The sequence below is a fragment of the Amyelois transitella genome, chromosome 25 (assembly GCF_032362555.1).
Source record: "Amyelois transitella isolate CPQ chromosome 25, ilAmyTran1.1, whole genome shotgun sequence".
NCBI lineage: Eukaryota > Metazoa > Arthropoda > Insecta > Lepidoptera > Pyralidae > Amyelois > Amyelois transitella.
In genome coordinates this window covers 633,819-660,996 of record NC_083528.1, presented here as the reverse complement: position 1 = coordinate 660,996, position 27,178 = coordinate 633,819, and the positions used below count along the sequence as shown (strand labels likewise).

General features: G+C 41.0%; 1 protein-coding gene across 1 annotated transcript in view; it reads left to right on the top strand.

Annotated features, from left to right (window-relative positions):
* The window catches only part of LOC106139621 (histone lysine demethylase PHF8), a 30,175-nt gene extending 4,205 nt beyond the window's left edge, over positions 1–25,970 (top strand). Inside the window, exons 6-24 of the mRNA XM_060951511.1 lie at positions 625–817; positions 1,892–1,987; positions 2,679–2,824; positions 3,479–3,605; positions 4,626–4,748; positions 5,237–5,359; positions 5,948–6,132; positions 7,097–7,270; positions 7,690–7,919; positions 8,785–8,927; positions 9,850–9,963; positions 10,574–10,751; positions 12,765–12,870; positions 13,546–13,668; positions 14,597–14,718; positions 16,079–16,181; positions 18,144–18,306; positions 20,055–20,130; positions 21,040–25,970. Coding sequence (XP_060807494.1) covers positions 625–817; positions 1,892–1,987; positions 2,679–2,824; positions 3,479–3,605; positions 4,626–4,748; positions 5,237–5,359; positions 5,948–6,132; positions 7,097–7,270; positions 7,690–7,919; positions 8,785–8,927; positions 9,850–9,963; positions 10,574–10,751; positions 12,765–12,870; positions 13,546–13,668; positions 14,597–14,718; positions 16,079–16,181; positions 18,144–18,306; positions 20,055–20,130; positions 21,040–21,119 — 2,605 coding nt within the window. The 3' untranslated portion in view covers positions 21,120–25,970. The remainder of the gene's footprint in view (positions 1–624; positions 818–1,891; positions 1,988–2,678; positions 2,825–3,478; positions 3,606–4,625; positions 4,749–5,236; positions 5,360–5,947; positions 6,133–7,096; positions 7,271–7,689; positions 7,920–8,784; positions 8,928–9,849; positions 9,964–10,573; positions 10,752–12,764; positions 12,871–13,545; positions 13,669–14,596; positions 14,719–16,078; positions 16,182–18,143; positions 18,307–20,054; positions 20,131–21,039) is intronic.
* The last annotated feature ends 1,208 nt before the right edge of the window (positions 25,971–27,178 follow it).

Below are 27,178 nucleotides of genomic sequence, written 5' to 3'. Positions count from 1 at the left end.
TAGTGTGGTTCCCGGCACCAATAATGAAAAGAATATGTCCACTCCATCTCTATCCCATGGATGTCGATAAAGGCGACTAAGGGATAGGCTTATATACTAGGGATTCCTCTTTTTGGAGATGGGCTAGCAACCTGTCACTATTTGAATCTCAATTCTATCATTTAGCCAAATAGCTGAACGTGGCCATTCAGTGTTTTCAAGACTGTTGGCTCTGTCTACCCTGCAAGGGATATAGACGTGAACATATGTATGTATGTATGCAAGGAAGTAGTGAACATGATTTATGTGTCTTCAATACTGTTGTCTCTGTGTACCCCGCAAGCGATAGTCAACATGATGCATGTGCTCTCTAGGTCTTTAGAATAGAATAGATTTATTTTCAAAATTGGATACAAGGTATCACTTATTGACGTCACATCACTTAAATCTAATTATAACCACTACCGCTTCCAAAGCGCATGTGTAGAAGAAGCGGCGGAACAAACTACACTGCAGCATTTTCATCGGACGTCAATGTACATACTAATATAGATCTCTTAAATCTAAAGAGTAGTCTTTCCAAGACTGTTGTCTCTGTGTACCCCGCAAGGGCTAAAGACGTGAGCATGTATGTGCCCCCGGCAGCCTGTCGCCGCTGGTGGAGCCCCCGGCGCTGGCGCGGCGCCTGGACTGGGCGGAGCGCGCGTGGGCGGCGCCCGACAAGCCGCGGCCCGCCGTGCGGAAGTACTGCCTCATGTCCGCCGCCGGCTCCTACACGGATTTCCACGTCGATTTCGGTGGTACTTCGGTGTGGTACCACGTTTTGCACGGACGGAAGGTGAGTACTGAGCTAGGTCTGATATACAGGGTGACTTTTAATTCAACTGAATAAATTTAACTGTTAATTGTACTCATCTAAAGGATATTTAAAAACGTTAAAAGAAATTATCAGAAAGTACGAAAAAAAAAAATAAAAGTATCAAAATCCACGATCCTAAATACGTCATTTCACCCCGGCCGGCGGAAATTTAGCTATATCTTTATTAATTATTATGCATTTAGGTATTTCCCGAAGGGGTAGGCAGAGACTACCTTTTTCCACTTGCCACGATCTCTGCATAATTTCTTCGCTTCATCCACATTCATAACTCTCTTCATGCAGGCTCGGCTCGGCTGCAGTGTAGGAATAAACTACACTGCAGCATTTTCACCGGCTTGGGATTCATCTTCAAGGCGTCACTATTTGAACCTCAATTCACAGGACGTCAATTTTTGACGAATGAACACTATCGAAATTGTTATAATACATACATACATATGGTCACGTCAATATCCCTTGCGGGGTAGACAGAGCCAACAGTCTTGAAAAGACTGAATTGGGACGTTCAGCTATTTGGCTTTATGATGAAATTGAGATTCAAATAGTGACAGGTTGCTAGCCCATCGCCTAAAAGAAGAATCCCAAGTTTGTAAGCCTATTCCTTAGTAGCCTTTTACGACATTCATGGGAAAGAGATGGAGTAGTCCTATTCTTTTTTGTATTGGTGCCGGAAACCACACGGCACTTTTTTATATGTACTCATTCATATTTTTTAATGTAGACAATGTGCATTCGTCCGTGTGGTTCCCGGTACAAATACGAAAAAGAATAGGACTACTCCATCTCTTTCCCATGGATGTCGTAAAAGGTGACTAAGGGATGGGCTTATAAAATTGCGATCTTTTTTTAGGCGATGGGCTAGCAACCTGTCACTATTTGGATCTCAATTCCATCATTAAGCCGAGCAGCTGAACGTGGCCATTCAGTCTATTCGGGACTATTGGCTCTGTCTACCCCGTAAGGTATATAGACGTGACTATACGGCAGTGCCATGTGGTTTAATTTATTTATTAATTAATTTATTTATTACAGATCTTCTATCTGGTACCGCCGACTGCTACCAATCTCGCACTGTACCAGCAATGGAGCGCTGCCAACAATCAGAACGAACGGTTCTTTGGTGATATGGTGAGTCACACTCTATGATAAACTAGCGGCCGCCCGCGATTTCCTCCGCGTGGCATCAAACCTGGGGGAACTCCGGGATAAAAAGTAGCCTATGTGTCATGCTACATACATACCAAATTTCATAGTAATCAGTTCAGTAGTTTTTGGGTGAAAGAGTAACATACATACTCACAAATTTTCATACATACACACATAAATATAGTCACGTCTATCCCATACGGGGTACACAGAGCCAACAGTCTCAGAAACAAACTTTCGCATTTAGAGTACGAAGTAAGATTATTTACAAGACATGCATTTCAACACAAATATAATATAATTGTACTTAACAATTTACTAGTGGAAATCCCATAGTCTCTGCTTACCCTATTGGCATGGTGGTAAGTATGTATACATATGTATATATAATCATGTCTATATCCCTTGCGGGGTAGACCGAGCCAACAGTCTTGAAAAGACTGAATGGCCACGTTCAGCTATTTGGCTTAATGATAGAATTGAGATTCAAATAGTGATAGGTAGCTCGCCCATCGCCTAAAAAAGAATCCCAAGTTTGTAAGCCTAATACCTTATTCGCCTTTTACAACATCCATGAAAAAGAGATGGAGTGGTCCTATTCTTTTTTGTATTGGTGCCGGGAACCACACGGCACATGTATGTATGTTTAACACATATATACCGTGCACCCCAGGTGGAATGGTACGGCACCGCGGAACTGCTGGCTGGACAGAGCCTCTTCATACCGTCCGGCTGGATACACGCGGTGTTGACGCCGTGCGATTCGCTAGTGTTCGGCGGGAACTTCCTCCATTCCTACGCTATTGAGATGCAGTTGCAGTGAGTATAATATTGACAACTTTATTTTATTTTTAACTAGAGTGGCCGCCCGCGACTTTGTCCGCACGGAAACCCTATCAATCCCACGGGAAATCCGGGATAATAAGTAGCCTATATGTTATTCTGGGTCTTCGGCTACCTACATACTTAATTTCATCGTAATCGGTTCAGTAGTTGTTGCGTGAAAGAGTAACAAACATCCATACTGACATCCTGACATGGTCACAAACTTTTACATTTATGATATTAGTAAGATTTAAAAAGATTATATTTCTCATGTTAACTAACTTTTATTATTATTGAATATTTGAGTGCGTTTGTCGTCAATCAACCTGTCAGGTGGTACACATTCATACAATCACGTCTATATCCCTTGTGGGGTAGACAGAGCCAGTAGTCTTGAAAGACATATGATGAAAGGCCATGTTTTGCTGTAAGGTTTAATGTTAGAATTGAGATTCAAAATAGTGACAGGTTACTAGCCCGTCGCCTAAAAGATGAATCTCAAGTTTAAAAGCCTATCCCTTGTTTGCCTTATACAACATCCAATGGAAAGAGATGGAGTGGTGCTAATCTTTTTTCAATTGGTGCCGGGAACCACACGGCACCAATAGAAGAACGTACAGTCACTATTGCTTTTATATTGTCTTGCAGGATTTACGAGATTGAACGCCGAGTGGAAACTCCCACGATGTTCCGCTACCCTCTCTTCGAAGCGATGCACTGGTACGCCGGAGCTCATCTGCTGACCATGTTAAGGAGATACAACGAGGAAACACAGGTAATTATATACCAGTTCAAAATAGATGGCGCTGACGTTCATCAACTGTCGGTAAAAATATTAGAATAGTCTACAATGACCCGCTGCGTTTTGAAGCTATCCACCCTGGAGGTCATCTGCTGATTATATTTAGAAAATACAATGAGGAAACTCAGGTATTATATATAAGTAGTAATAGACGACAGATAGCGACAAGCGCGATTGTTGTCGGTAAAACAGTTCGAATGTCATAAAACCTGCAATAGTGCCATCTTTTGGTGGTTTTGTGTAAATAATAAGTTTCTAATGTAAAACATACCCTGTGTCATGATGATAGAATTGAGATTCAAATAGAAGAGGTTGCTAGCCCATCGCCTTAAAAAAAGAATCCAAGTTTATATTTAAGCTTATCCCTAAATCGCCTTCTAAGACGTCCAAGTGAAAGAAAGAGAGTGGTCCTATTCTTTTTTTTTTTTAATGCCGGGAACCACACTTCTCGGTAAATACATGTATACTAGCTGTCCCGGCAAACATTGTTTTGCCATATAAATAATTTTTCAGTAAGTTCTAGCTAAAAAAAAATGTTTAGGGTGAACAACCCTTATCACTGAAGGAGTATGAAAAAAAATGTTGGCCGATCCTACTAAATATGCTCACAAAATTTCATGAGAAACGGTCAAGCCGTTTTGGAGGAGGACCTACGGGAACTAACATTGTGACAAGAGAGTTTTTTATATAAGATCTATACTAATATTATACAGTTGAAAAGTTTGTTTGTTTGTTTGAACCCGCTAATCTCAGGAACTACTGGTTCGAATTGAAAATTTTTTTTGTGTTGAATAGACCATTTATCGAGGAAGGCTTAAGGCTATATAATATCACGTCGCAACTTTAAGGACCGAAAGAAATAATGGAGTATGTGAAAAACACGGGGGAAATTATTCATCCCTGAAGGCTTTAATGATGCCCAAAATAACTATTCCACGCGGACGCAGTCGCGGGCACAGCTATTATGTAATAATGTTTCTGTCTACCCCACAGGACGAAGATTTCACTCTGTGCGAGTCAGCTGTAAGAGTGGCGCCCGCGCCTCTACCGGCTTTACTTCTGCGCGGGATCAAACTGTTGGCCAACGCGCTTAAGGAGTGGCACGCGTTGAAGAGTGTAAGTGCACATACACACACACACATACATCCATTTTTATATATACATACAAATATACGGATCAGATTACACAGACTGAGTTAGCCTCGAAGTTAGTTCGAAACTTATGTTACGAGATTCTAACTCAACGATACTATAAATAAAATAAAATAAATAATAAATAAATACATACGGGACAAATTACGCTTATTGAGTTAGCCTCGAAGTAAGTTCGAGACTATATTTTATAATAAATACTTATATAGATAAACATCCAAGACCCCTGTCAATCAGGGAAACTTCGTTCTCATCATGCCCTGGCCGGGATTTGAACTCGGGACCTCCGGTGTCACAGACGAGCGTACTACCGCTAGGCTACAGAGGCCGTCTTCACATAAAGAACCTGTGCCACTATCTTTAATTTCTTAACTCTACGGCTCCTTAACTTAAGACCATACACTCAACCAAGCTAGATAATGGTTAATCATATAGGTATTTTTTGTTAACAGACAGACGCGTCGAAACGCGACAACGTGCCCAAATGTCTCAATTCAGGTCAGCTGGTGCGTGAACTGTGCAAGGAGCTGAGGACCCTGGAGAAGAGGTCGGCCAGCGCCGCTAACAAGGATAAGGTATCCTACTACTATTATAAAGGCGAAAGTTTGTATGGATGTTTGTTACTCTTTCACGCAAAAACTACTGAACCGATTACCATGAAATTTGGTATGTAGGTAGCTGAAGACCCAGAATAACACATAGGCTACTTTTTATCCCAGAGTTCCCGCGGGATTGATAGGGTTTCCATGCGGACGAAGTCGCGGGCGGCCTCTAGTGTACACATATATATTATATATATATGTATATACATACATATTGAATCACTTATAGAATTGAGATTCAAATAGTGAACTCGCCTAAAAGAAGAATCCCAAGTTAATAAGCCTATATAATACATATATGTCGTTTATATATATGTCGTGTGGTTCCCGACACCAATAGAAAAATGATGTCGTAAAATGCGACTAACATATAGGCTTATATACTTGAGCATTCTTCTTTTAGGTGATGGGCTAGCAACCTGTCACTGTTTAAATCTCAATTCTGTCATCAAGTCGAAACGCTGAACGTGGCCTATCAGTGTTTTCAAGACTGTAGGCTCTGTCCACCCCGCAAAGTATATAGACGTGATTATAATATGTATGTACGTCTGTTACTCACAGGATTTCAAACAGAAAAGCAACACATCACCAAACAAGCATGGCAAAAAGCAGCAGCCAGCGAAGAAAGCATTGAAATTGACATTGCCACGACCCATAATGCACATGGGACAGAACGGGGAATTTGTGGAGGAGAAATCGTACGTGGACAAGTTCTATGTGGAGAAAGAGGTCTATAGTGATGCCAGGTTAGTTTGTTTGTTTGTATTTAAGAAGTACAGGTAAAGGGTCAGGTCAAAAGTACCCGAAACCGCCGAGCTTGCATAAGGAGGGTTATGAATGTGTATGAAGCGATGGAAGTATGCAGAGATCGTGGCAAGTGGAAAGAGGTAGTCTCTGTCTACCCCGTCCGGGAAAGAGGCGTGATTTTATGTATGTATGTATTTAAGAAGAAGTGTGCAGTGATCGTGGAAAGTGTGTATGTAGTCTCTGTCTACCCCTTTCGGGAAAGAGGCGTGATTGTATGAATGTATGTATGTAGGAAGAAGGAAATGCTGCAGTGCAGTTTGTTATCGCTTCCTCTGCACTGATGCATTGGTAGCGGCAGTGAACTTCGTTTTTAATTGATTTATTTGACGTTAGTCAATGTTGTGAAACCGAAAGATATGAATTTAACCGATGCTCTTCCGGTGAGGGAAAACATCGTAAAGAAATCTGCACATTCAAGCAACTGGATGTGTAACCATGATCAACCCGATACGGGTTAGGTTTATTTGCAAATGTTGCTGAGGTCAGATGGAACTCGCTTAGTGTAAAACATATATATACATTCATATAATCACGACTATATCTTTTGTCTTTCCACTTCATCCACATTCATAACTCGTCACTTTAAGGTAGTCTCTTGAATTTGACCTGTCCTTTTAATTAATTCATTTGTGGCGACATCACTAATGTCACCTTATTATGACATGAACACCGACTGTCAATCATAGCGAAGAAAATGACGCGCTTAGCCAATAGCAGCGAAGAGTCTAAATCGCGATTACAAAGATTTCACGGATAAGAGCTATATATACAACCTCCGATACAACATCGTCTGTCGCGCGGTTCCCCAGGCATCACACCTAGCCTGGCGGAAGATCTTCCCTTTGGTGGCGGTCGAGCCGAATCATCGCTCCCGCAACATATTAATTGCAATAAAATTTTAAGATTCGTGAATCAAGAAGTGAAATACAACGGTTTGCCAGAAGCCAAATTCGAGACGAAAGATGTGGTCGTCCCGGAGAAGTATACTTTTCAAAACTACGAGGAACAAGGTTACCAGGAACCGAACGGATATATCGAGAGGCATGATAAGAAGAATGTATTGAAAATCAAGTTGAAGTAAGTTTTTTTTTGTTAAATATATACTTATAATCTCGTTTTTATCCCTTGCGGGCTATACAGAGCCTACAGTCTCGAAAAGACGGTGCCGGCGGCGTTAGCTAGTTGCCCATTAAAGGAGAATCTCACATCTCACAAGAGGTTTATAATCTATCCATTTATTAACTTTTACAGTCTGACAAGAGCAGCTGGTACCTACACTACTTTTTTTTCTCTACCTGACCACGTAGCACGGAGGAAATTATAGATATAATTAATTAATGTACAATCTTAGAAAAAAAAATATTTATTATAATATATAGTATCATTGAGTTAGTATCTCGTAACACAAGTTTCGGACTTACTTGGAGGCTAACTCAATCTGTGTAATTTGTCCCGTATATATATGTATGTATTTAACAACGTTTTATTGTTTTCAGCAACTCCCCCTCCTCTTCACAAGACGCCCCCCCGCCCTACACACTTCCAGAACATTCCATATTGAAGTCGCACCTCATACGAGCTGACAGACCGACACTCAAACCTATACACCAGTGGACCATATCCAAGAAGGACATTGGGGATTATCATGAGGAACAGATATTGTTCACGAACGAGAACCTACAGAATCCGATGAGGGTTGACAGTCAGGAGATTAATTACGGACCGGGTGAGTGGTTTTCTATGTACAAAGATTAGTATAGTACCGTTTTGTTTGTTTGTTTGTTTGTTTCTTTTATAACTATGTACTTTCTATTTTCTTGTTACTGTGTAAATTTCTATGCAATAAAGATATTACAAACAAACAAACAAACCCTATATTCTATCTATATAAACCTACATACTAATTATAAACCTACATTTAAGATATCATTGTTATTCTGGGTCTGAAAGCCTAATGTACTAAAAATCAATCAAGTGATGTGAGGATCCTGGCACCAAAAAAAGGATAGGGCGACTCCATCTCTTTCCCATGGATGTCGTATAAAGTGACTAAGGGATAGGCTTATGAACTTGTGATTCGTCTTTCAGGTGATGGGCTAGTAACCTGTCACTATACCTATGTATCACAATTCCGTCATTAAGTCAAATAATATATGAATATAAGAGATAAAGACGAGAAGAAAAAAGAATAGGACTACCCCGTCCTTTTCCCATGGATGTCGGAAAAGGCGACTAAGGGCCTTAACTTCTTTTAGACGATGGGTTACCAACTTGTCACTATTTGTATCTAAATTCTACCAGCCTTTTCAAGACAATTGGCTCTGCCTTTCCCTTTGTATGTAGAAATGATTTTGCCAACAGGTATGAATGTTGTATATAAAACTAGCGACCCGGCCCGGCTTCGCACTGGTGCAAAATTCGAAAAAAAATTATACATAAAAACCTTCCTCTTGAATCACTCTACCTGTTACAAAAAACCGCATTAAAATCCGTTGCGTAATTTTAAAGATTTAAGCATACAGACAAACAGACTAAAATAGCAACTTTGTTTTACACTATGTAGTGAAAATATTCCTCCTCCTCTTCTACAGGCATGTACTCGGCGGAGGACGTCCAGCAAGACTACCAGTACGCGGCCACCGCCAAGGCGCCGTACCAGCCCGAGTACGGGTACGGGACGGACGTGCCGTACGAGTACCAGCGGTACGAGGAGCAGCTGCCTGCTGTTCAACAGGTATTATATATATGTATATAGTATTATATATGATCGTGGCAAGTGGAAATATGTAGCCTCTGCCAGCCACTCCCTTTAAAAAGTAGTGATTTTATGTATATATATAGAATGAATGAAAACAGGTTGACTAAGCAGATATACAAGGAGAGTGTGGAGGGAAAGGTCGGAGTAGGAAGGCCTAGACGAACGTATCTTGATCAAATTAAGGACGTCCTGGTAAAGGGTCAGGTCAAAAGTACCCGAAACCGCCGAGCTTGCATGAAGAGAGTTATGGATGTGAATGAAGCGAAGGAAGTATGCAGAGATCGTGGCAAGTGGAAAGTGGTAGTCTCTGCCTACCCCTCCGGGAAAGAGGCGTGATTTTATGTATATATGTATGTATGTATATGATCGTGGCAAGTGGAAATATGTAGTCTCTGACTACCACTCCGTTTAAAAAGTAGTGATTTTATGTATGTATGTATATATTGATGTTCAGTGTTACCAATGAATTTTTGAAGCTATATTCGCCTTTTTGGGTTGATTTTTCTACTAATTCATTTATTTAGCAACCTGTCACTATTTGAATCTCAATTCTATCACTAAGCTAAACATCTGAACGTGGCCTAGTATCAGTATTTTCAAGACCGTTGGCTCAGTCTACCTCGCAAGGAATATATACGTGTTCATATGTATGTATATATTAAGGGCCGCCCGCAACTTCGTCCGCATGGAAACCCTATCAATCCCGCGAGAACTCCGGGATAAAAAGTAGCCCATGTTATTCTCGGTCTTCAGCTACCTACATACCAAATTTCATCGTAATCGGTTCAGTAGTTTTTGCGTGAAAGAGTAACAAACATCCATACTCACAAACTATCGCATTTATAATACAGGATAATATAAGTAGGATTTATTTATTTAACGTAATGTTTTGTCCCAGGCCGCGACTTACAACCAAGTGGCAGTCCAGGAACAGCTGAACGGCAATTATCATTCCCCGCTGCCTTCGTACGACGCGGCCATAGCTCAGCAGTACGCGACCACTACTAATTATGTAAGTCTTTGTATTGGTTATTTATTGAGGAGGGCCGTGTGGTTCCCGGTGCCAATAAAAAAAGAATAGGACCACTCCATCTATTTCACATGGATTTTCGTAGCTAATAGGCGACCAAGGGATAGGGCTTGTAAACTTGGGATTCTTCTTTTTGTTAGGCGATGTGCTAGCAAACTGTCACTATTTGAATCTCAATTTTATCATCAAGCCAGATAGTCTTTTCAAGACTGTTGGCTCTGTCTACCCCGCAAGGGATATAGACGTGATTATATGTATGTATGAGTGTCTTTCTTCTGGCTTTAGTCATCCTCACCACTCTGGAAAGGAGCCCGGGGTATGCCTTTGACCATGGATCCTAAATTGGGTGAGTCAGGTTTTTACATGAAGCAAATTCCATTTGACCTCCGCAACCTTTACAAGAGCACCTAAGCTTTATTGGATCGATCACGTGGTACCGTTACACATTCAGTTTCCAGAAACCTAATCCGTATTGGATCATGGTTACACATCCAGTTGCCCGAATGTGTATGTTTCCTCACGATGTTTTCCCTAGAGCATCGGTTAGCATCGTTATGTATGTATGTAGTACAAAATAATTTCGTCGAAACAGGTAGTGGAAGAACAAAAGGCCGCCGGGGCGCAGCCCGTGCGGCGCTCCGAGCGGCCCGTGCGGCGCCGCGTGTCCAACACGTACGACTACGAGGACGCCGACCTCTACGTGGACGACGCGCCGCCGCCCCGGCGCAGGAGGCCGCCGCGGAGGCCCAACATGGTGCACAGGGACACAGGTGGGTCGTAGACCATTCTCAGGGACGATACTTTATGTTCCACAAAAGGAAGATCTTTCCTTAATCTGCTTTGACGCCTGGAGAATTGGCCTGGGCCCCACGTTGGGCGCCACTGTGGAGTTTTGAAAAACGTCGCAGATAAGAGAGATGAGATGGTGGGTCATACACCATGCTCAGCGACGATACTTCACGTTCCACAAATAAAAAGCTTTCCTTAGTCTGGTGTGACGCCTGGTGAATAGGCCTGGGCCCCACGTTGGGCGCCACTGTGGAGTTTTGTAAAACGTCGCAGGTAAGAGAGATGAGATGGTGGGTCATACACCATGCTCAGGATCGATACTTCACGTTCCACAAATGAAGAGCTTTCCTTAGTCTGGTGTGACGCCTGGAGAATTGGCCTGGGCCCCACGTTGGGCGCCACTGTGGAGTTTTGTAAAACGTCGCAGGTAAGAGAGATGAGATGGTGGGTCATACACCATACTCAGGGTCGATACTTTACGTTTAACAAAGGGAAGGAAGATCTTTCCTTAGTCTGGTGTGACGCTTGGAGAATTGGCCTGGGCCCCACGTTTGGCGCCACTGTGGAGTTTTAGTTAAACTTCGCATGTAAGAGAGATGAGATGTGGTGTCATACGCCATGCTCAGGGATGATACTTCACGTTCCACAAAGGGAAGAGCTTTCCTTAGTCTGGTGTGACGCCTGGAGAATTGGCCTGGGCCCCACGTTGGGCGCCTCTGTGGAGTTTTGTTAAACGTCGCAGGTAAGAGAGATGAGATGGTGGGTCATACACCATGCTCAGGGACAATACTTCACGTTCCACAAAGGAAGAGCTTTCCTTAGTCTGGTGTGACGTCTAGAGAATTGGCCTGGGCCCCACGTTGGGCGCCACTGTGGAGTTTTGTAAAACGTCGCAGGTAAGAGAGATGAGATGTGGTGGGTCATACACCATGCTCAGGGTTGATACTTCACGTTCCACAAAGGAAGAGCTTTCCTTAGTCTGGTGTGACGCCTGGAGAATTGGCCTGGGCCCCACGTTGGGCGCCACTGTGGAGTTTTAGTAAAACGTCGCAGGTAAGAGAGATGAGATGTGGAGGGTCATACACCATGCTCAGGGACAATACTACACGTTCCACAAAGGGAAGAGCTTTCCTTAGTCTGGTGTGACGCTTGGAGAATGGGCCTGGGCCCCACGTTGGGCGCCACTGTGGAGTTTAGTAAAATGTCGCAGGAGAGATGAGATGGTGAGTCATACACCATGCTCAGGGACGATACTTCACGTTCCACAAAGGGAAGAGCTATCCTTAGTCTGGTGTGACGCCTGGAGAATTGGCCTGACCCCACGTTGGGCGCCACTGCGGAGTTTTGTAAAACGTCGCAGGTAAGAGAGATGGTGGGTCATACACCATGCTCAGGGACGATACTTCACGTTCCACTGCCACACTGGATAGTGTACGCCATTACTGCAGATTTGAATCTCAGCTATATACGCCACATTATTATAAATTTATATTATAGCAAATTAATTCAGAATGGTCTGGGCCCTACGTTGGGCGCCACTGTAACGTTTAAGTTAAACGTCGCGGGTAAGAGATGAGATAATTAAAAAATCAATAGAATAACTACATTAGCCTTTATTAGGATTATTTTTACAAATTAAAGGGGTAGTGAGTTTAGCTATAAATACGAGATCCAGCAAGTAGCTGCCAGAGTATAGCGACCTACTTGGTGAAGGCTGTAGCGGTCCATGGGTGAAGACCCAGGGCGCTTGCGCGCGCGTTTATAGGGCTCCGGGACTGTTTTAAGAGAAGCACCAGGGAGTCAAAGTTTGTATTTACGCTGAGCAAACTTGTACATTGTTTTGGAGCTCGCGAACGCCGGCCAAGATCTTGAGAGTCACCAGTTTAACAGTCCTGAACAAGCGTATCCGTTGTTCTTGTAGGTTATAGTTAATTTATATTTTTGCGCAATTTAACATTGAAACACATGAAAGTAATATTATTGTTCTTTTGCAGCGTCAAACAGCAACGCTAGCTACAGAGCGTCGCGGGCGCCCGCCAACGGAATAGAGTCGTTGATACAAGCGTCAGTGTTAGCCGAGGAGGAACAGCCGAGCGCTACGTAAGTTTATAGTCATTTCCTATATAATAGAATAGAATAGGTTTAATTTCAAAATTGGATACATGGTATCACTTATTGACGTCATATCACTTAAATCGAATCATAACTACTACCTACTACTACTAAATTACACTGTAGCATTTTCGTCGGACTTCAATTTGCAAATATATATATATATATACATATATATATATTACTCGTATATATATGTGCCGTGTGGTTTCTGAAACTACATACATACATACATACATACAATCACGCCTCTTTCCCGGAGGGGTAGGCAGAGACTACCTCTTTCCACTTGCCACGATCTCTGCATACTTCTTTCGCTTCGTCTACATTCATAACTCTCTTCATACAAGCTCGGCGGTTTCGGGTACTCTTGACCTGACCCTTTACCAGGACGTCCTTAATTTGATCAAGATACGTTCGTCTAGGTCTTCCCACTCCGACCTTTCCCTCCACACTCTCCTTGTATATCTGCTTAGTCAACCTGCTTTCATTCATCCTCTCCACATGACCGAACCATCTTAACATACCCTAACTAACATTTCTGAAACTAACTAGAAAAGAAACACTAATGTCTTTCCCGTGGATGTTGTAAAAAGCGAGGGATAGGTTGGTGAAACTGCGGCTCAAAGCTAGTCTATAATAATTTTCCTTTCCGTTTTACAGTGAAGACGCGGCTGTGGCAGGAATGTTAAGCATCAGCTCTCGCTACGCACAGCCGCAAAGGACGTTCGGTCTCGCTCATCAAGAAGATGAGAATGCTGCTAGTGACACCAACAAACCTGAGAGGTGAGTAATCTATACTATTATTATAAAGCTGAAGAGTTTGTTTGTTTGAACGAATTTCAGGAACTACTGGTTCGAATTGATAAACTGTTTTTGCGTTGAATAGACCATTTATCGAGGAAGGCTTTAGCCTATATAACATCACGCTGCAACTTTAGGGAGCAAAGAAATAATGGAATATGTGAAAAAAACGGGGAAAATTATTCATCCTTGAGGACTTTAATGATGTCCAAACTATTACACGCGGACGAATTCGTGGGCACAGCTAGTTATTAATATATGCACATTCGCCTGCGGAGAAACATTGACATCCTGAACATATTTAGGATTATTTAAAGATTATAAAGTTATTAAACAAGCATGAAACGTGCCTTTATTTTATCTCGAATCATGTTACATTGAGGAGTAGACCGCTGGCTTTCGGTCGCTATAAAATATGGCTAAGAACACTCACAGGTAATTTCTTGAATCCAAAAAAAAAAAAGAAAATTGACGTCGCTTAATCCTTTTTTGAGCTATGATGCCACAGACTATCTGTCAGACAGCAAACACGTCAAACTTATAACGAACCTCTTTCTCCGTCGAGGGTTAAACATTATTACTTAATACATACTAACGTACTCTAAAACCGTATTTCTTTTATTATTTCTTCTTTTTGAAGGCAACTTAAATATTTGTTGAGGGATTTTTATTATTTATATATTTATGTAAATCAAGGAAACAGTAAAAATAAAATGTAAACTAAAGAGTAATTCAGTACAAGGGCACTACTTATTTCTAGAAAAAATCCTTCCAGTGGGTAGTAATAGTATTAGTTTTTTATTTTTATTACTGTTTGCTCTGTCTACCCCGCAAAGGAAATAGACGTGACTATACGTATGTAGAGGTACATATGTTTAATTCTATTTATATAATTATCGTCACGACGCAGCAACAACGCGACGCCGGCGGGCAACAAGCGGGCCCGCAAACCGGCGGCGGCTCACGGCGCGGACGAGGACTACGCCGACGAGCAGGACGTCATCAAGGAGGTGCACAGGGACGAGGAGTATGGTGAGTTTTGTCCCCCCCCACTGTAGTGAGTCGTATTCCCCAGGCGGGGAAAGCTTAGAAGATCAGGAGGTAATTAAAACAAAAACAGAATAAAAAGCGGTACGGACAAGTTGAAATTTTACCGCAGTTGTATGCCAATTTTCTAAATATGTACATTAGTTTTATTACCAACCGATACTTTTCGCCACAACAAGCAAATAATACAAGGACTACGCTGACGAGCAGGACGTCATCAAGGAGGTGAACAGGGACGAGGAGTATGGTGAGTTTTCTCCCCCCCACTGTAGTGAGTCGTATTCCCCAGGCGGGGAAAGTTAATAAGATCATGGGAAATTAAAAAAAACCAGGAGGAAAGTTAAGAAGATCACGAGGTAACTAAAAAAAACAAGAGGAAAGTTAAGAAGATCACGAGGTAACTAAAAAAAAACAAGAGGAAAGTTAAGAAGATCACGAGGTAACTAAAAAAAACAGGAGGAAAGTTAAGAAGATCACGAGGTAACTAAAAAAACAGGAGGAAACTTAAGAAGATCACGAGGTAACTAAAAAAACAGGAGGAAAGTTAAGAAGATCACGAGGTAACTAAAAAAAACAGGAGGAAAGTTAAGAAGATCACGAGGTAACTAAAAAAAACAGGAGGAAAGTTAAGAAGATCACGAGGTAACTAAAAAACAGGAGCAAAGTTAAGAAGATCACGAGGTAACTAAAAAAAACAGGAAGAAAGTTAAGAAGATCACGAGGTAACTAAAAAAAACAGGAGGAAAGTTAAGAAGATCACGAGGTAACTAAAAAAAACAGGAGGAAAGTTAAGAAGATCACGAGGTAACTAAAAAAACAGGAGGAAAGTTAAGAAGATCACGAGGTAACTAAAAAAAACAGGAGGAAAGTTAAGAAGATCACGAGGTAACTAAAAAAACAGGAGGAAAGTTAAGAAGATCACGAGGTAACTAAAAAAACAGGAGGAAAGTTAAGATGATCACGAGGTAACTAAAAAAAACAGGAGGAAAGTTAAGAAGATCACGAGGTAACTAAAAAAACAGGAGGAAAGTTAAGAAGATCACGAGGTAACTAAAAAAAACAGGAGGAAAGTTAAGAAGATCACGAGGTAACTAAAAAAAACAGGAGGAAAGTTAAGAAGATCACGAGGTAACTAAAAAGAAACAGGAGGAAAGTTAAGAAGATTACGAGGTAACTACAAAAAAAACAGGAGGAAAGTTAAGAAGATCACGAGGTACACACGCGCTTTGGAAGCGGTAGTAGTTATAATTAGATTTAAGAGATGTGACGTCAATAAGTGATACCTTGTATCCAATTTTGAAAATAAATCTATTTTTATTCTATTCTAGTCTATACTTTGTTACAGTGTACCCCTCGCTTGAGATGAGTTCGGACGAGGACGATGAGTGGACGACGTCGAGGCGGCGGAGGTCCAGGAATAGGGCGGATAGCAGAACCAAAAGTGATAAGTAAGTTTGTTATTTGAATCTCAATTCTATCTTAGGGCCGAATAGCTGAACGTAGCCTATCAGTCTTTACAAGACTGTTGGCTCTGTCTACCCCGCAAGGGATATAGACGTGATTATATGTATGTATGTATGCAAGTTTATTATTTTGAGGTTTGAAAATGTTTAAATGATATAGAACAACCTTAATTATTCACAAGGCATGTTTGTTATCACTGGGCTTTATATAATTTTGATGTTATTCGCAGGGTGAGGGATTGAAAGTAAAAGATTTTATATTAGAGAGAATTCTTATTTTGAAAGTTAAATGTTTAAGAATACTAGCAGGATTACAATTGACAACAAAGATAAAAGTTTAAAAATTTTTTTTACGTAATAACAGCTAACCGTGTATAAAGTTTTAATCTTTATTTTTATATTTGTTGTGCCCGCGACTTCGTCCGCGTGGAATAGTTATTTTGGGCATTATTAAAAAAATAAATAAAAATAAAAATCATTTATTCCAGGTTTGGGTCTAACCCATATCGTTGACACAAAAATTACATTTTAATACATACATTGAATAATATGTAATAATAAATTAAATAATAATAAATTCCATTACAAAAATAATAATAATTTAAATTTTAAAGAACATATGCGTTTACTTACATGGTTCTCAGAAGGAAATTGAATGAAGGAATTTGAATCAAATGAATTCATCATTGAAGCCCTCAAGGATGAATAATTTTCCCCGTTTTTCCCACATTTTCCATTATTTCTTCGCTCCTTACAGTTTCAGTGTGATGTTATATAGCCTAAAGCCTTTCTCGATAAATGGTCTTTTATTCAACACAAAAAGAATTTTTCAATTCGAACCAGTAGTTTCTGAGTTTAGCGCGTTTAAACAAACAAACAAACAATCAAACTCATCAGCTTTATAATATTAGTATAGATAGGTTTGTCTAGTACTTTTATGGTTTACATATCTATTTTTAACTTATATAAATAAATATATGTATATGGGACAAACACCTTATTCTTTCTTTCCTTTTATTGAAAGAGAAAGGGGAAGATCAAGAGTAAAATATTTTCATCGAATAAAGCATAAATTTACAATATACCAACAAATAAAAAAGGAGAGATGAATGTACCATCTCTGTCTGTTGTGCGCTGTTCTGTACGTTTTACTCTTATCGTGCAATAAAGAGTTTTATCTATCTAACAATGGAGGACGCTTCACTTTTCTCCACCGACAAGTGTCAGTTCTTTAATTTAAGAAGAAGAAGAATGGACTTGTAGGAAGTATAGTTATGAAAGTTATTTAATTCCTACAGAAGAAAGAAAGAGAAAAGAGGAGAGAAATAATCAGTTTTAAAATAATTATATTATGAACATAAAAATTGAGAAGCTTTTACAATAAAAATTATTTTGACATAAATCACTAACAACACCATGGCAACCGTTGCTATGGGCGTCTAGCAAGAAGGTTGCCTACAGACTTATGAATGACTGATCGAGTTAGCCTGGAAGTTAGTGCGAGAGTCGTGTCAAGGATTTTTTTTTTTTTTTTATGAAATTACTTGTTGTTGCCTGAAGGGCTTAACAACTTAACCGGACTATTAGTGGCGGGGCCTGAAGGGCCTCCTGCCGACGCAGTGGCTGCTCAAAGGGTTCCCAAAGTGGGACGAACCTCGGCTTTGGCGCCACCCGTGTAGGTTGAACCTAGTGTTCAACTGCCATAAGGGCTGACTAAGTGGCGGATCCACCGGGTGCCGCCGTGGGGCGGTACCTAGTGAACCGGCCACTAGTCCTACTTCTCCGCGTTCGCCGGCGAACGCGGTGTATGAACGCGAGTATGTCGGCACAGTGCCTCTGTTGGGAAGGTAGGGGGTCTGAGGGGGGGACAGCGGCCGTAATTGGGTCGTCCGGATCGGGTCGTGTCAAGGAGATAGCAACTCATTGATATATTGTGTTCCCCCCCAGGGACGAGCCGTGGTCGCCGCGCGCGCGCGTGGGCCGCGTGTCGCCGCGAGCGCGCGGGCCGGCGCGGGAGCGCGTGCGCCGCGAGTGCGTGCGCGCCGCGCTCTCCGCCGCCAAGCGGGCGCGCGCGCAGCCGCACCACCGGCAGCACGACGACAGCGCCATGGTGAGTCACACTGCTCTGATACAGCCGCGAGTGCGTGCGCGCCGCGCTCTCCGCCGCCAAGCGGGCGCGCGCGCAGCCGCACCACCGGCAGCACGACGACAGCGCCATGGTGAGTCACACTGCTCTGATACAGCCGCGAGTGCGTGCGCGCCGCGCTCTCCGCCGCCAAGCGGGCGCGCGCGCAGCCGCACCACCGGCAGCACGACGACAGCGCCATGGTGAGTCACACTGCTCTGATACAGCCGCGAGTGCGTGCGCGCCGCGCTCTCCGCCGCCAAGCGGGCGCGCGCGCAGCCGCACCACCGGCAGCACGACGACAGCGCCATGGTGAGTCACACTGCTCTGATACAGCCGCGAGTGCGTGCGCGCCGCGCTCTCCGCCGCCAAGCGGGCGCGCGCGCAGCCGCACCACCGGCAGCACGACGACAGCGCCATGGTGAGTCACACTGCTCTGATACAGCCGCGAGTGCGTGCGCGCCGCGCTCTCCGCCGCCAAGCGGGCGCGCGCGCAGCCGCACCACCGGCAGCACGACGACAGCGCCATGGTGAGTCACACTGCTCTGATACAGCCGCGAGTGCGTGCGCGCCGCGCTCTCCGCCGCCAAGCGGGCGCGCGCGCAGCCGCACCACCGGCAGCACGACGACAGCGCCATGGTGAGTCACACTGCTCTGATACAGCCGCGAGTGCGTGCGCGCCGCGCTCTCCGCCGCCAAGCGGGCGCGCGCGCAGCCGCACCACCGGCAGCACGACGACAGCGCCATGGTGAGTCACACTGCTCTGATACAGCCGCGAGTGCGTGCGCGCCGCGCTCTCCGCCGCCAAGCGGGCGCGCGCGCAGCCGCACCACCGGCAGCACGACGACAGCGCCATGGTGAGTCACACTGCTCTGATACAGCCGCGAGTGCGTGCGCGCCGCGCTCTCCGCCGCCAAGCGGGCGCGCGCGCAGCCGCACCACCGGCAGCACGACGACAGCGCCATGGTGAGTCACACTGCTCTGATACAGCCGCGAGTGCGTGCGCGCCGCGCTCTCCGCCGCCAAGCGGGCGCGCGCGCAGCCGCACCACCGGCAGCACGACGACAGCGCCATGGTGAGTCACACTGCTCTGATACAGCCGCGAGTGCGTGCGCGCCGCGCTCTCCGCCGCCAAGCGGGCGCGCGCGCAGCCGCACCACCGGCAGCACGACGACAGCGCCATGGTGAGTCACACTGCTCTGATACAGCCGCGAGTGCGTGCGCGCCGCGCTCTCCGCCGCCAAGCGGGCGCGCGCGCAGCCGCACCACCGGCAGCACGACGACAGCGCCATGGTGAGTCACACTGCTCTGATACAGCCGCGAGTGCGTGCGCGCCGCGCTCTCCGCCGCCAAGCGGGCGCGCGCGCAGCCGCACCACCGGCAGCACGACGACACCGTTATGGTGAGCTCCCACTTCTTTGTTGACACATACATATCGTCATGTCTATATCCCTTGCGGGGTAGACAAAGCCAACAGTCTTGAAAACACTGAATGGCCACGTTCAGCTATATGGTTTCATGATTGAATTAAAAGTGACAGGTTGCTAGCCCATGATCTAAAAGAAGAATTCCAAGTTTATGAGTTATCCTTTAATCGCCTTTTTCGACATCCATGTGAAAAAAATATGAAGTGGTCCCATTCTATATATTTTTTTCTCTTACTTCGAAATTGTATTCGATATTAAAAATTATATTTGTCATCTCGATATTAATTGTGTCAAAATATGTTACAGAATGCAAAACGAGCCGTGTTGGCGACGAAGAGTAAACGACCGCCGCCGCCCGTGCAGGCCACGACGAAAACACAGAGTGAGTGACACCACACCACACTGCAGTGTGGTTTGTTCCGCCGCTTCTTCTACACATGCGCTTTAGAAGCGGGTAGTAGCTATAATTAGATTTAAGTGATGTGACGTCAATAAGTGGTACCTTGTATCCGATTTTGAAAATAAATCTATTCTATTCTATTCACACGCCACTCTTAATTTAAAGCTGTTGAAGCACTCAATAAAACTTGAATCTTTGTGATCCTACTAAGCGAAAGCGAAAGTTTGTGAGTATGTCAGGATGTCAGTATGGTTCTGTGTTGCTCTTTCACGCAAAAACTACTGAACCGATTACGATGATGAATTTGGTATGTAGGTAGCCGAAGACCCAGAAAAACATATAGGCTACTTTTTATCTCAGAGTTCCCGCGGGATTGATAGGGTTTCCAAGCGGACGAAGTCGCGGGTGGCCTTCTAGTCTTTAATAATTAATCATACAAACCATCTCTTCAACTACATAATCTGACACATAAAAATACATTCAACATATTTTCAAATTCTATTGTCATATGTGTATTCTTTTTTTTATATATAATTTTATATGTATCAATGAGGTTGAACACAGCCGATTAGACGATTTTTACATATATACATACATTCATAAAATCACGCCTCTTTCCCGGAGCGGTAGGCAGAGACTACCTCTTTCCACTTGCCACGATCTCTGCATACTTCTCATAAAAAATATATTTAAAAAAAAAGCACGTAATTTTGATTTGGTTGCTACACGGCTGTTAGAATTATTATTAAAGATCTTACATACTTTTTTAAATAGCATCAAAATCAGATCAGCCTCTGTTGCTGTGTGATACGCGCGACTAATAATAGAGAACTGAGTCTATCATCAAAACATGAGTGTTGTGTTAATTTTGTTGTGATTTTCTTATTTCAGATTTAAGACTGAAAAAAGGTATGAAGACAGCGAAACAGCGCTTAGGGAAAATCCTCAAAATACACAAAATGATATATTAAATAAATGTAAGTAGAATTGTATATCTTGTAGCTAAGCGGATGGACGGAAGAAATATAGGTATATATATTTTATATATATATCTAGAGGAAGGACCAATAAGTGTTGTGGAATTCGGGTTTATATTTTGGTGTAATATATAAATATATATTATTTCGATCACAATTTCTATGTAATTAATGTCAATGTATTTAGGTTATGTTAAGTGCGGGATGTTTAAAAAAGTAATGATATTCATTTTTCTAACGAAATAATGAAAAGTATTTTAAAATAGAGAAGTTATCACAAAAAATGGTAAAGTGTAGAAGATAGTATAATTGGCCAAATTTATAAGTCAGCCAATTATGTAAAGCTTTTTATAATTTATTTGTATGTTATTCTTTTGCAACCATTTTAAAAGTTTGCTTGTTATAAATTACGCTTTAATTCGAAATAATAACGGTTTGTTGGAAAAATATTTTAAAATAATTACATATCACACTTTTTTAAATATCCTGTGTAAATTCTCTCTTTATTCGATGTGTTTTTTATTCTTATAATAAATATGATGTCACATTTTTATTATGAACCGAAATTCATTTAATTCACTGCTGAAATTGATTATAGCTTTTTAGCTTTGATCGTGTATTTTAGATAGAGTAATCATAACTTTCTCATACATTTTTGTAAATTTTTGCAATGCATTGCTGGTCAGTGAATTTTTGTGAAAAATTGTTCTTTTCACCTTTTTTTAATATATATGTTTGGGTAAAATGTCGAATTGAATTTTTTATTAAAAATTATTCCTTTTTTTATTAAAAATAAATAAGGATACACTGCTTAACATATGACTAAAAAGATCTGATATTTGTTTATTTGTTAAAATTAATAAGATATATTGTTTTAAGGTTTTAAGATGACAGACGCGTATAAGTAACTTAATAACGAATATATTTTGGGTGCAATAAAGATGATATAGTGATTTAATTAATAAAAAAACAGGACATCATAGACGTAGAAAAAAAAGGCAGAGGGAGTTTTACTATACGGTAAAACGAAGCACTAATATTATGCCGGTCTACTGTATACACGCCTCACGCACACACTTACCAGTAATATGACAGTTGGCCTTCATTATGTCATAGATGCGTCATTCTCACGGATTGGCAACTTTTCTGACACTCACACATGCGTACAACGTTGCCATTACGATGCTTCACTTTTTTTAAGTCACACTCCGCCTTTTTTTCTACGTCTATGCGGGCCGTATAAACTAGGATCATATAAATAATTAAAAAAAATGTAAAGTTGCGTCTGTCATTTTAAACAATTTATCACATATTTCTAAATTGTCTATACGATTGACGTTAAATATACATACTTATAAAAAAAGACATGAAAAATTTATAAAATTTATATTTTCTGCTAAAAAAACCCACCAATGTAAATATCAACATTATAAATACTTTTTTCCAATTAAAAAGATCTGTCAAATAATTGTTTTGAATGTGTTTTAGTCATTCAGTTTCATTGATTTCAAAAATTTTGATGGTATAATACTTAGGTAAATCTTGATCAGAAACAGCATAACTCGCCGTATTGCGGCTTTTAAATTGAGCTGGCAATAATTACCCATAAAAGTAAGAAGAACCCAGAATCAATTTGGACTTTTTGGCGGGAACCCAAACGTCAGGTTAGTGCCGTAATATTTTTCCAAAATGTGGGTTTGATATTAACACATTATAATTATTTATAATCTCTTGTCGGTCGAGTTAAGTGGACTTCTAAATATGTTAAAGGCGACTAAGGGATAGGTTTAAAAAATTGTAATTCTTCTTTTAGGCGATGGGCTAACAACTTGTCACTATTTGAATCTCAATTCTATCATCAAGCCAAACAGCTGATCGTGGCCTATTGGTGAGACTCCTGTGTCTGCCTCTGCAAGGGATATAGACGTGATTATATGTAAGTATTCATGGACAATCATGAGCGATGGAGGGTGTTACAATGTCGGATTTAATGACTTAAAATATCCCGAGAAGGGCGAAGTAAGCATTACCCAAAGCTATTACTCGACTAATAAACAAATTATAATTCATCATACATGTGACTAGAACAGTCTAAATTCAACACTGGCAAAAATAAGCATATATACCTAAAAATCTTTCATTAACTTGTATCAGCCATTTGACAGATCAGATTGGAGCGAAGTTTTAATATCACTGAATACGCTGAACGATATACTTACTAGCGAATGAGACAGGTTACAAAAACTCACTATGAAGATAAAACGATAGACTTCAAATGTTATCTAATAAAATGACTACTTTAATTATTAATGACTCGCGTTTCTATTAATATCCTATCAGAAAGCATTACAATTTTGAAAATGTATTAGAACAATACAAACACATGAAGGCTGGGTTCCCGCCAAAACGTATTATTTTGACAGCTGTCATAACGGTTTTATTTTCTCGATAACGTTCATTAGCTTGGGTCCTCACGCGCGTTTTGTATTAGTGATAATAGTTTTTAAGTATATTTTCTGTTATTTTGTTATAATAGAATTGTAGGGTGGGGAATTAAATAAATGTGTTGAATTTGAAACGCTTATTTTATATGTAAAGACGATTAAATCAAAAATATGTTGTAAGTTTAGATAATTAAAAAAAAATAGATTTTTATTGCTATCGTAAATATACCTAAGTAGGTACCTTATCCCTTACGGGGGAGACAGAACCAAAACTAACGTCCTCACCCTACAATTGTAATTTTTTTTCTAATCAATAAACAGGGTGTATTTTCTATGTGAAAATCACAAATTATCTTACATTATGAAAGTACAGTCTGACGCAGATGAAGCTTACCTTTAGCGTGGTTTATTAGAACAATGGGTCAGATTTATTTGCCTCTCACTGTACTTTTTTTATTTGTACGGCGTTATTGGCCGTGTGTAAGTGGATATGTATAGTACGTAAATATGTTATTATTTGATTACACGTTTTAATATCACAAGTAAGGGCTTTTTTCACTCTCATTTTATAGATAATAAAGTCTAAAATTGTCATAATATGTTTTTTGTCATTCTGTTATGTGTAATAAAGTATTTATTAATTGTCAAACAAAAATAATTCCTTTTTATACATTTATTTTTTGCAAAATTGAGTACTTGCGAGTATGGTCAAGAGTATGGTCTCTGTCATTACGAACAACATTTTCTATTGGGTCATGTCATGGGTCAAAATTTGGTCGTCTTCTTTAACATCTTCACCTCCCTGGAGAGGAGCTCGGGGTGCGTTCATGATCCTGGATTGGGTGAGTCAGGTTTTTACACGAAGCGACTCCCGCCTACCCCCGCAACCTTTGCAGGGGAACCTTACCCGTTGGATCATGGTGCAAGCTGCAATAGATAAATGTGTCTATTCCTTTGTGTTATCGTGCTGCTCTGCGCCCCTTTCCACCCCCCGGGAGCCCTATATAAGCCCCAGGCCTTCGCCTTTGGTCTACTGCAGCGGTCACCAAGTTACTCGTTATCCTCTGGTAGTTACTTGCTGTATCTCATGTCTTTAGCTTCTTTTGCCACGCCCTTTTGCAAATTGTAAAACTAGTCCAGTAAAGATTGTCTTTATGAATTTTCAAATTGTCTCTCGTCACACTTACTGTGTCGTTTTACCTGAACGGCACGCTTAGTCGTCTTCTACGATAAACATGGGGATAGAGATGGAGTGGTACTATAAGTTTCTGGAACCACAGCACACGGGTCAACATTAGCTGTTAACATTTATAATAAACCATTGTTTTTCTTATTCCCTGTAGTGAAAGTTTTTTGAATTTATAAGCACTGTATCTACATATAAGTATAGATTCATTTTTTTCTATATAACTGTTCTTGAGTTATACAGATTTTGTGAAAATGGCCCTTATCATTATCTAACTTATTGTAATTAGTTTTACAGCACTAAATAGTTTTAATGTTTAAGCGCCTTCGAATTAGGTGTAGTCATAATTGGCTTGTCACTGCCGATATTTCACATTGAAATCTTGATATTCTCGTCTATTTCCCGGATGGGGTAGGCAGAGACTACAACTTTGTACTTGCCACAATCTCTGCATACTTTTGCTTCATCAATCTTTTTCTGAAAGCTTGTCAGGTTGGTGTATTCTTGACCAGACCTTTGACAAGAACGTTTCCGATTTGATCAAATAAATCCACAACAGTAATAAAGAGAAAATATTTGTACTTTTGTATGTTTGTAAAGAATAAACTCAAATACTACTGGACTGATTTTGACGAAATTTGGCACAGATATAGAGTAGAACTTAGGGAGTAACATATGTTTTTTTCTGGAATTTCACCGTTTTTTAGCTCCTCGTATCTTGATATTATTTGTTGTAACCGTCTAAAACAAGTACGAAAAAAACAAAATTGTATACCCAGATGTGGCAGTCATCAATATTTAGAATCATTTTAAATTCAAATGCCTTTATTTGCTTAAATGCAATTTATTTTACAAATTTTGATGTTTTGTTTACATAATAATTTATGCTTTTAAAACGTTATACATAAAAAAAATAAAGAAATTTGACAAGGCATATTAGTCTCATCTTCTCTCTCACTCTTTCTTTTGGGTAAACCTTAGAGATAGAAAGAGAGAAAAGATTTTAAATAACCGTGGTTTACATAAACGTATTCATTTCTTTTTTTTTTTTGATCTCTGGTGACATATGTATTTTGTGCAATATCGGAAGAGATAAGTCGTATCGAAGTGGAATCTGTGTACCTAGTATAAAAAAAAAAAGATTTATTGTAAATTAATTATGACGATTGTATATTGTTGTGACAGAAGAAAGAGTTTTCTAGACGTATCCACGTATTTTGTGTTTTATTTTTTTACGAATCCTAATTTGTTCATCAGTACTTCACGCAACGGCTAAAATATCCATCATGGTTACACATCCAATTAGGTTCTTCACGATGTTTTCCCACACCATAAGAGCATCAAGAGCATCGGTTAGTATTCAAACTAATGTACGTAACTCTGAAAATAGTAATTGGTACATGGCCGAGCTGGGATTCGAACCTGTGCCTTTATGCGCATCACGCATTTTACCCTGACACTGATTCGACTACCGTCGCAAACTACTTGTATTGTACTACCTACTCCTAATATTACAGTTTATCGCCTGCAAGATAATTTCTGCAATGACTCTGATAACGCTTTTTATACCATAGTTATCATTACTACAGGCGCCGCTTAGTTTAAAAGTAATCTGTGCACCATAATGAAGCCACATTCAAACCTGGTTGTATATATTGCTCCAATTAGTGAAATCTTTGCTTGCGCGATTTAGGTTTATCGCTGTTTATGACTGATAGCGTTGCGCGGTCTATTTTTTATTTTTGTCACTTGTGGCGTATAGATGTCGGTTTTATTTTTACCTCTGGAACAGAGCCCAGGATCCGCCTGTGACCACGATTCAGTATATTCGGACTCGGATTGTCATAGGTTTTTACCCGAAGTGACTTCCCCCCACTGTAGGAGCATCGATTAACTATCAAAATAATTACTCTGAAAAGCTCATTGACACAGGCCGAGGTAGGATTCGAACCCGTTTATCACGCTTTTTTTTCAGTATCTCAACCGATCGACCACTGGCGCTCGACTAAGTGCCTACTAGTACTTACTTCCTTACTTCTCAGTAGTAAATAAAAAAACCCAAATTGTTTCAATGAAATAAACCTACTAATTGATTTTTAATTTTATTATTGCCGCTCCGTTGATTGCTCTAATAAATCTTATTTTATGACTGAGTAATGCCGTGTGGTTCCCGGCACCAATAGGAAAAGGACCATTACATCTCTTTCACACTGATGTCGTAATAGGTGATTAAGGGATAGGCTTAAAAACTAGGATTCTTTTAGGCGATGGGCTAGCAACCTGTCACTATTTGAATCTGAATTCTATCATTAAGCTAAGCAACAGTTGAAAGTGGCCTATCAGTCTTCACGACCGTTAGCTCTGTCTGCCCCGCCAGGGATATATGTATGTATGTAAGTAGATACCTACCTAGTTAGATTATA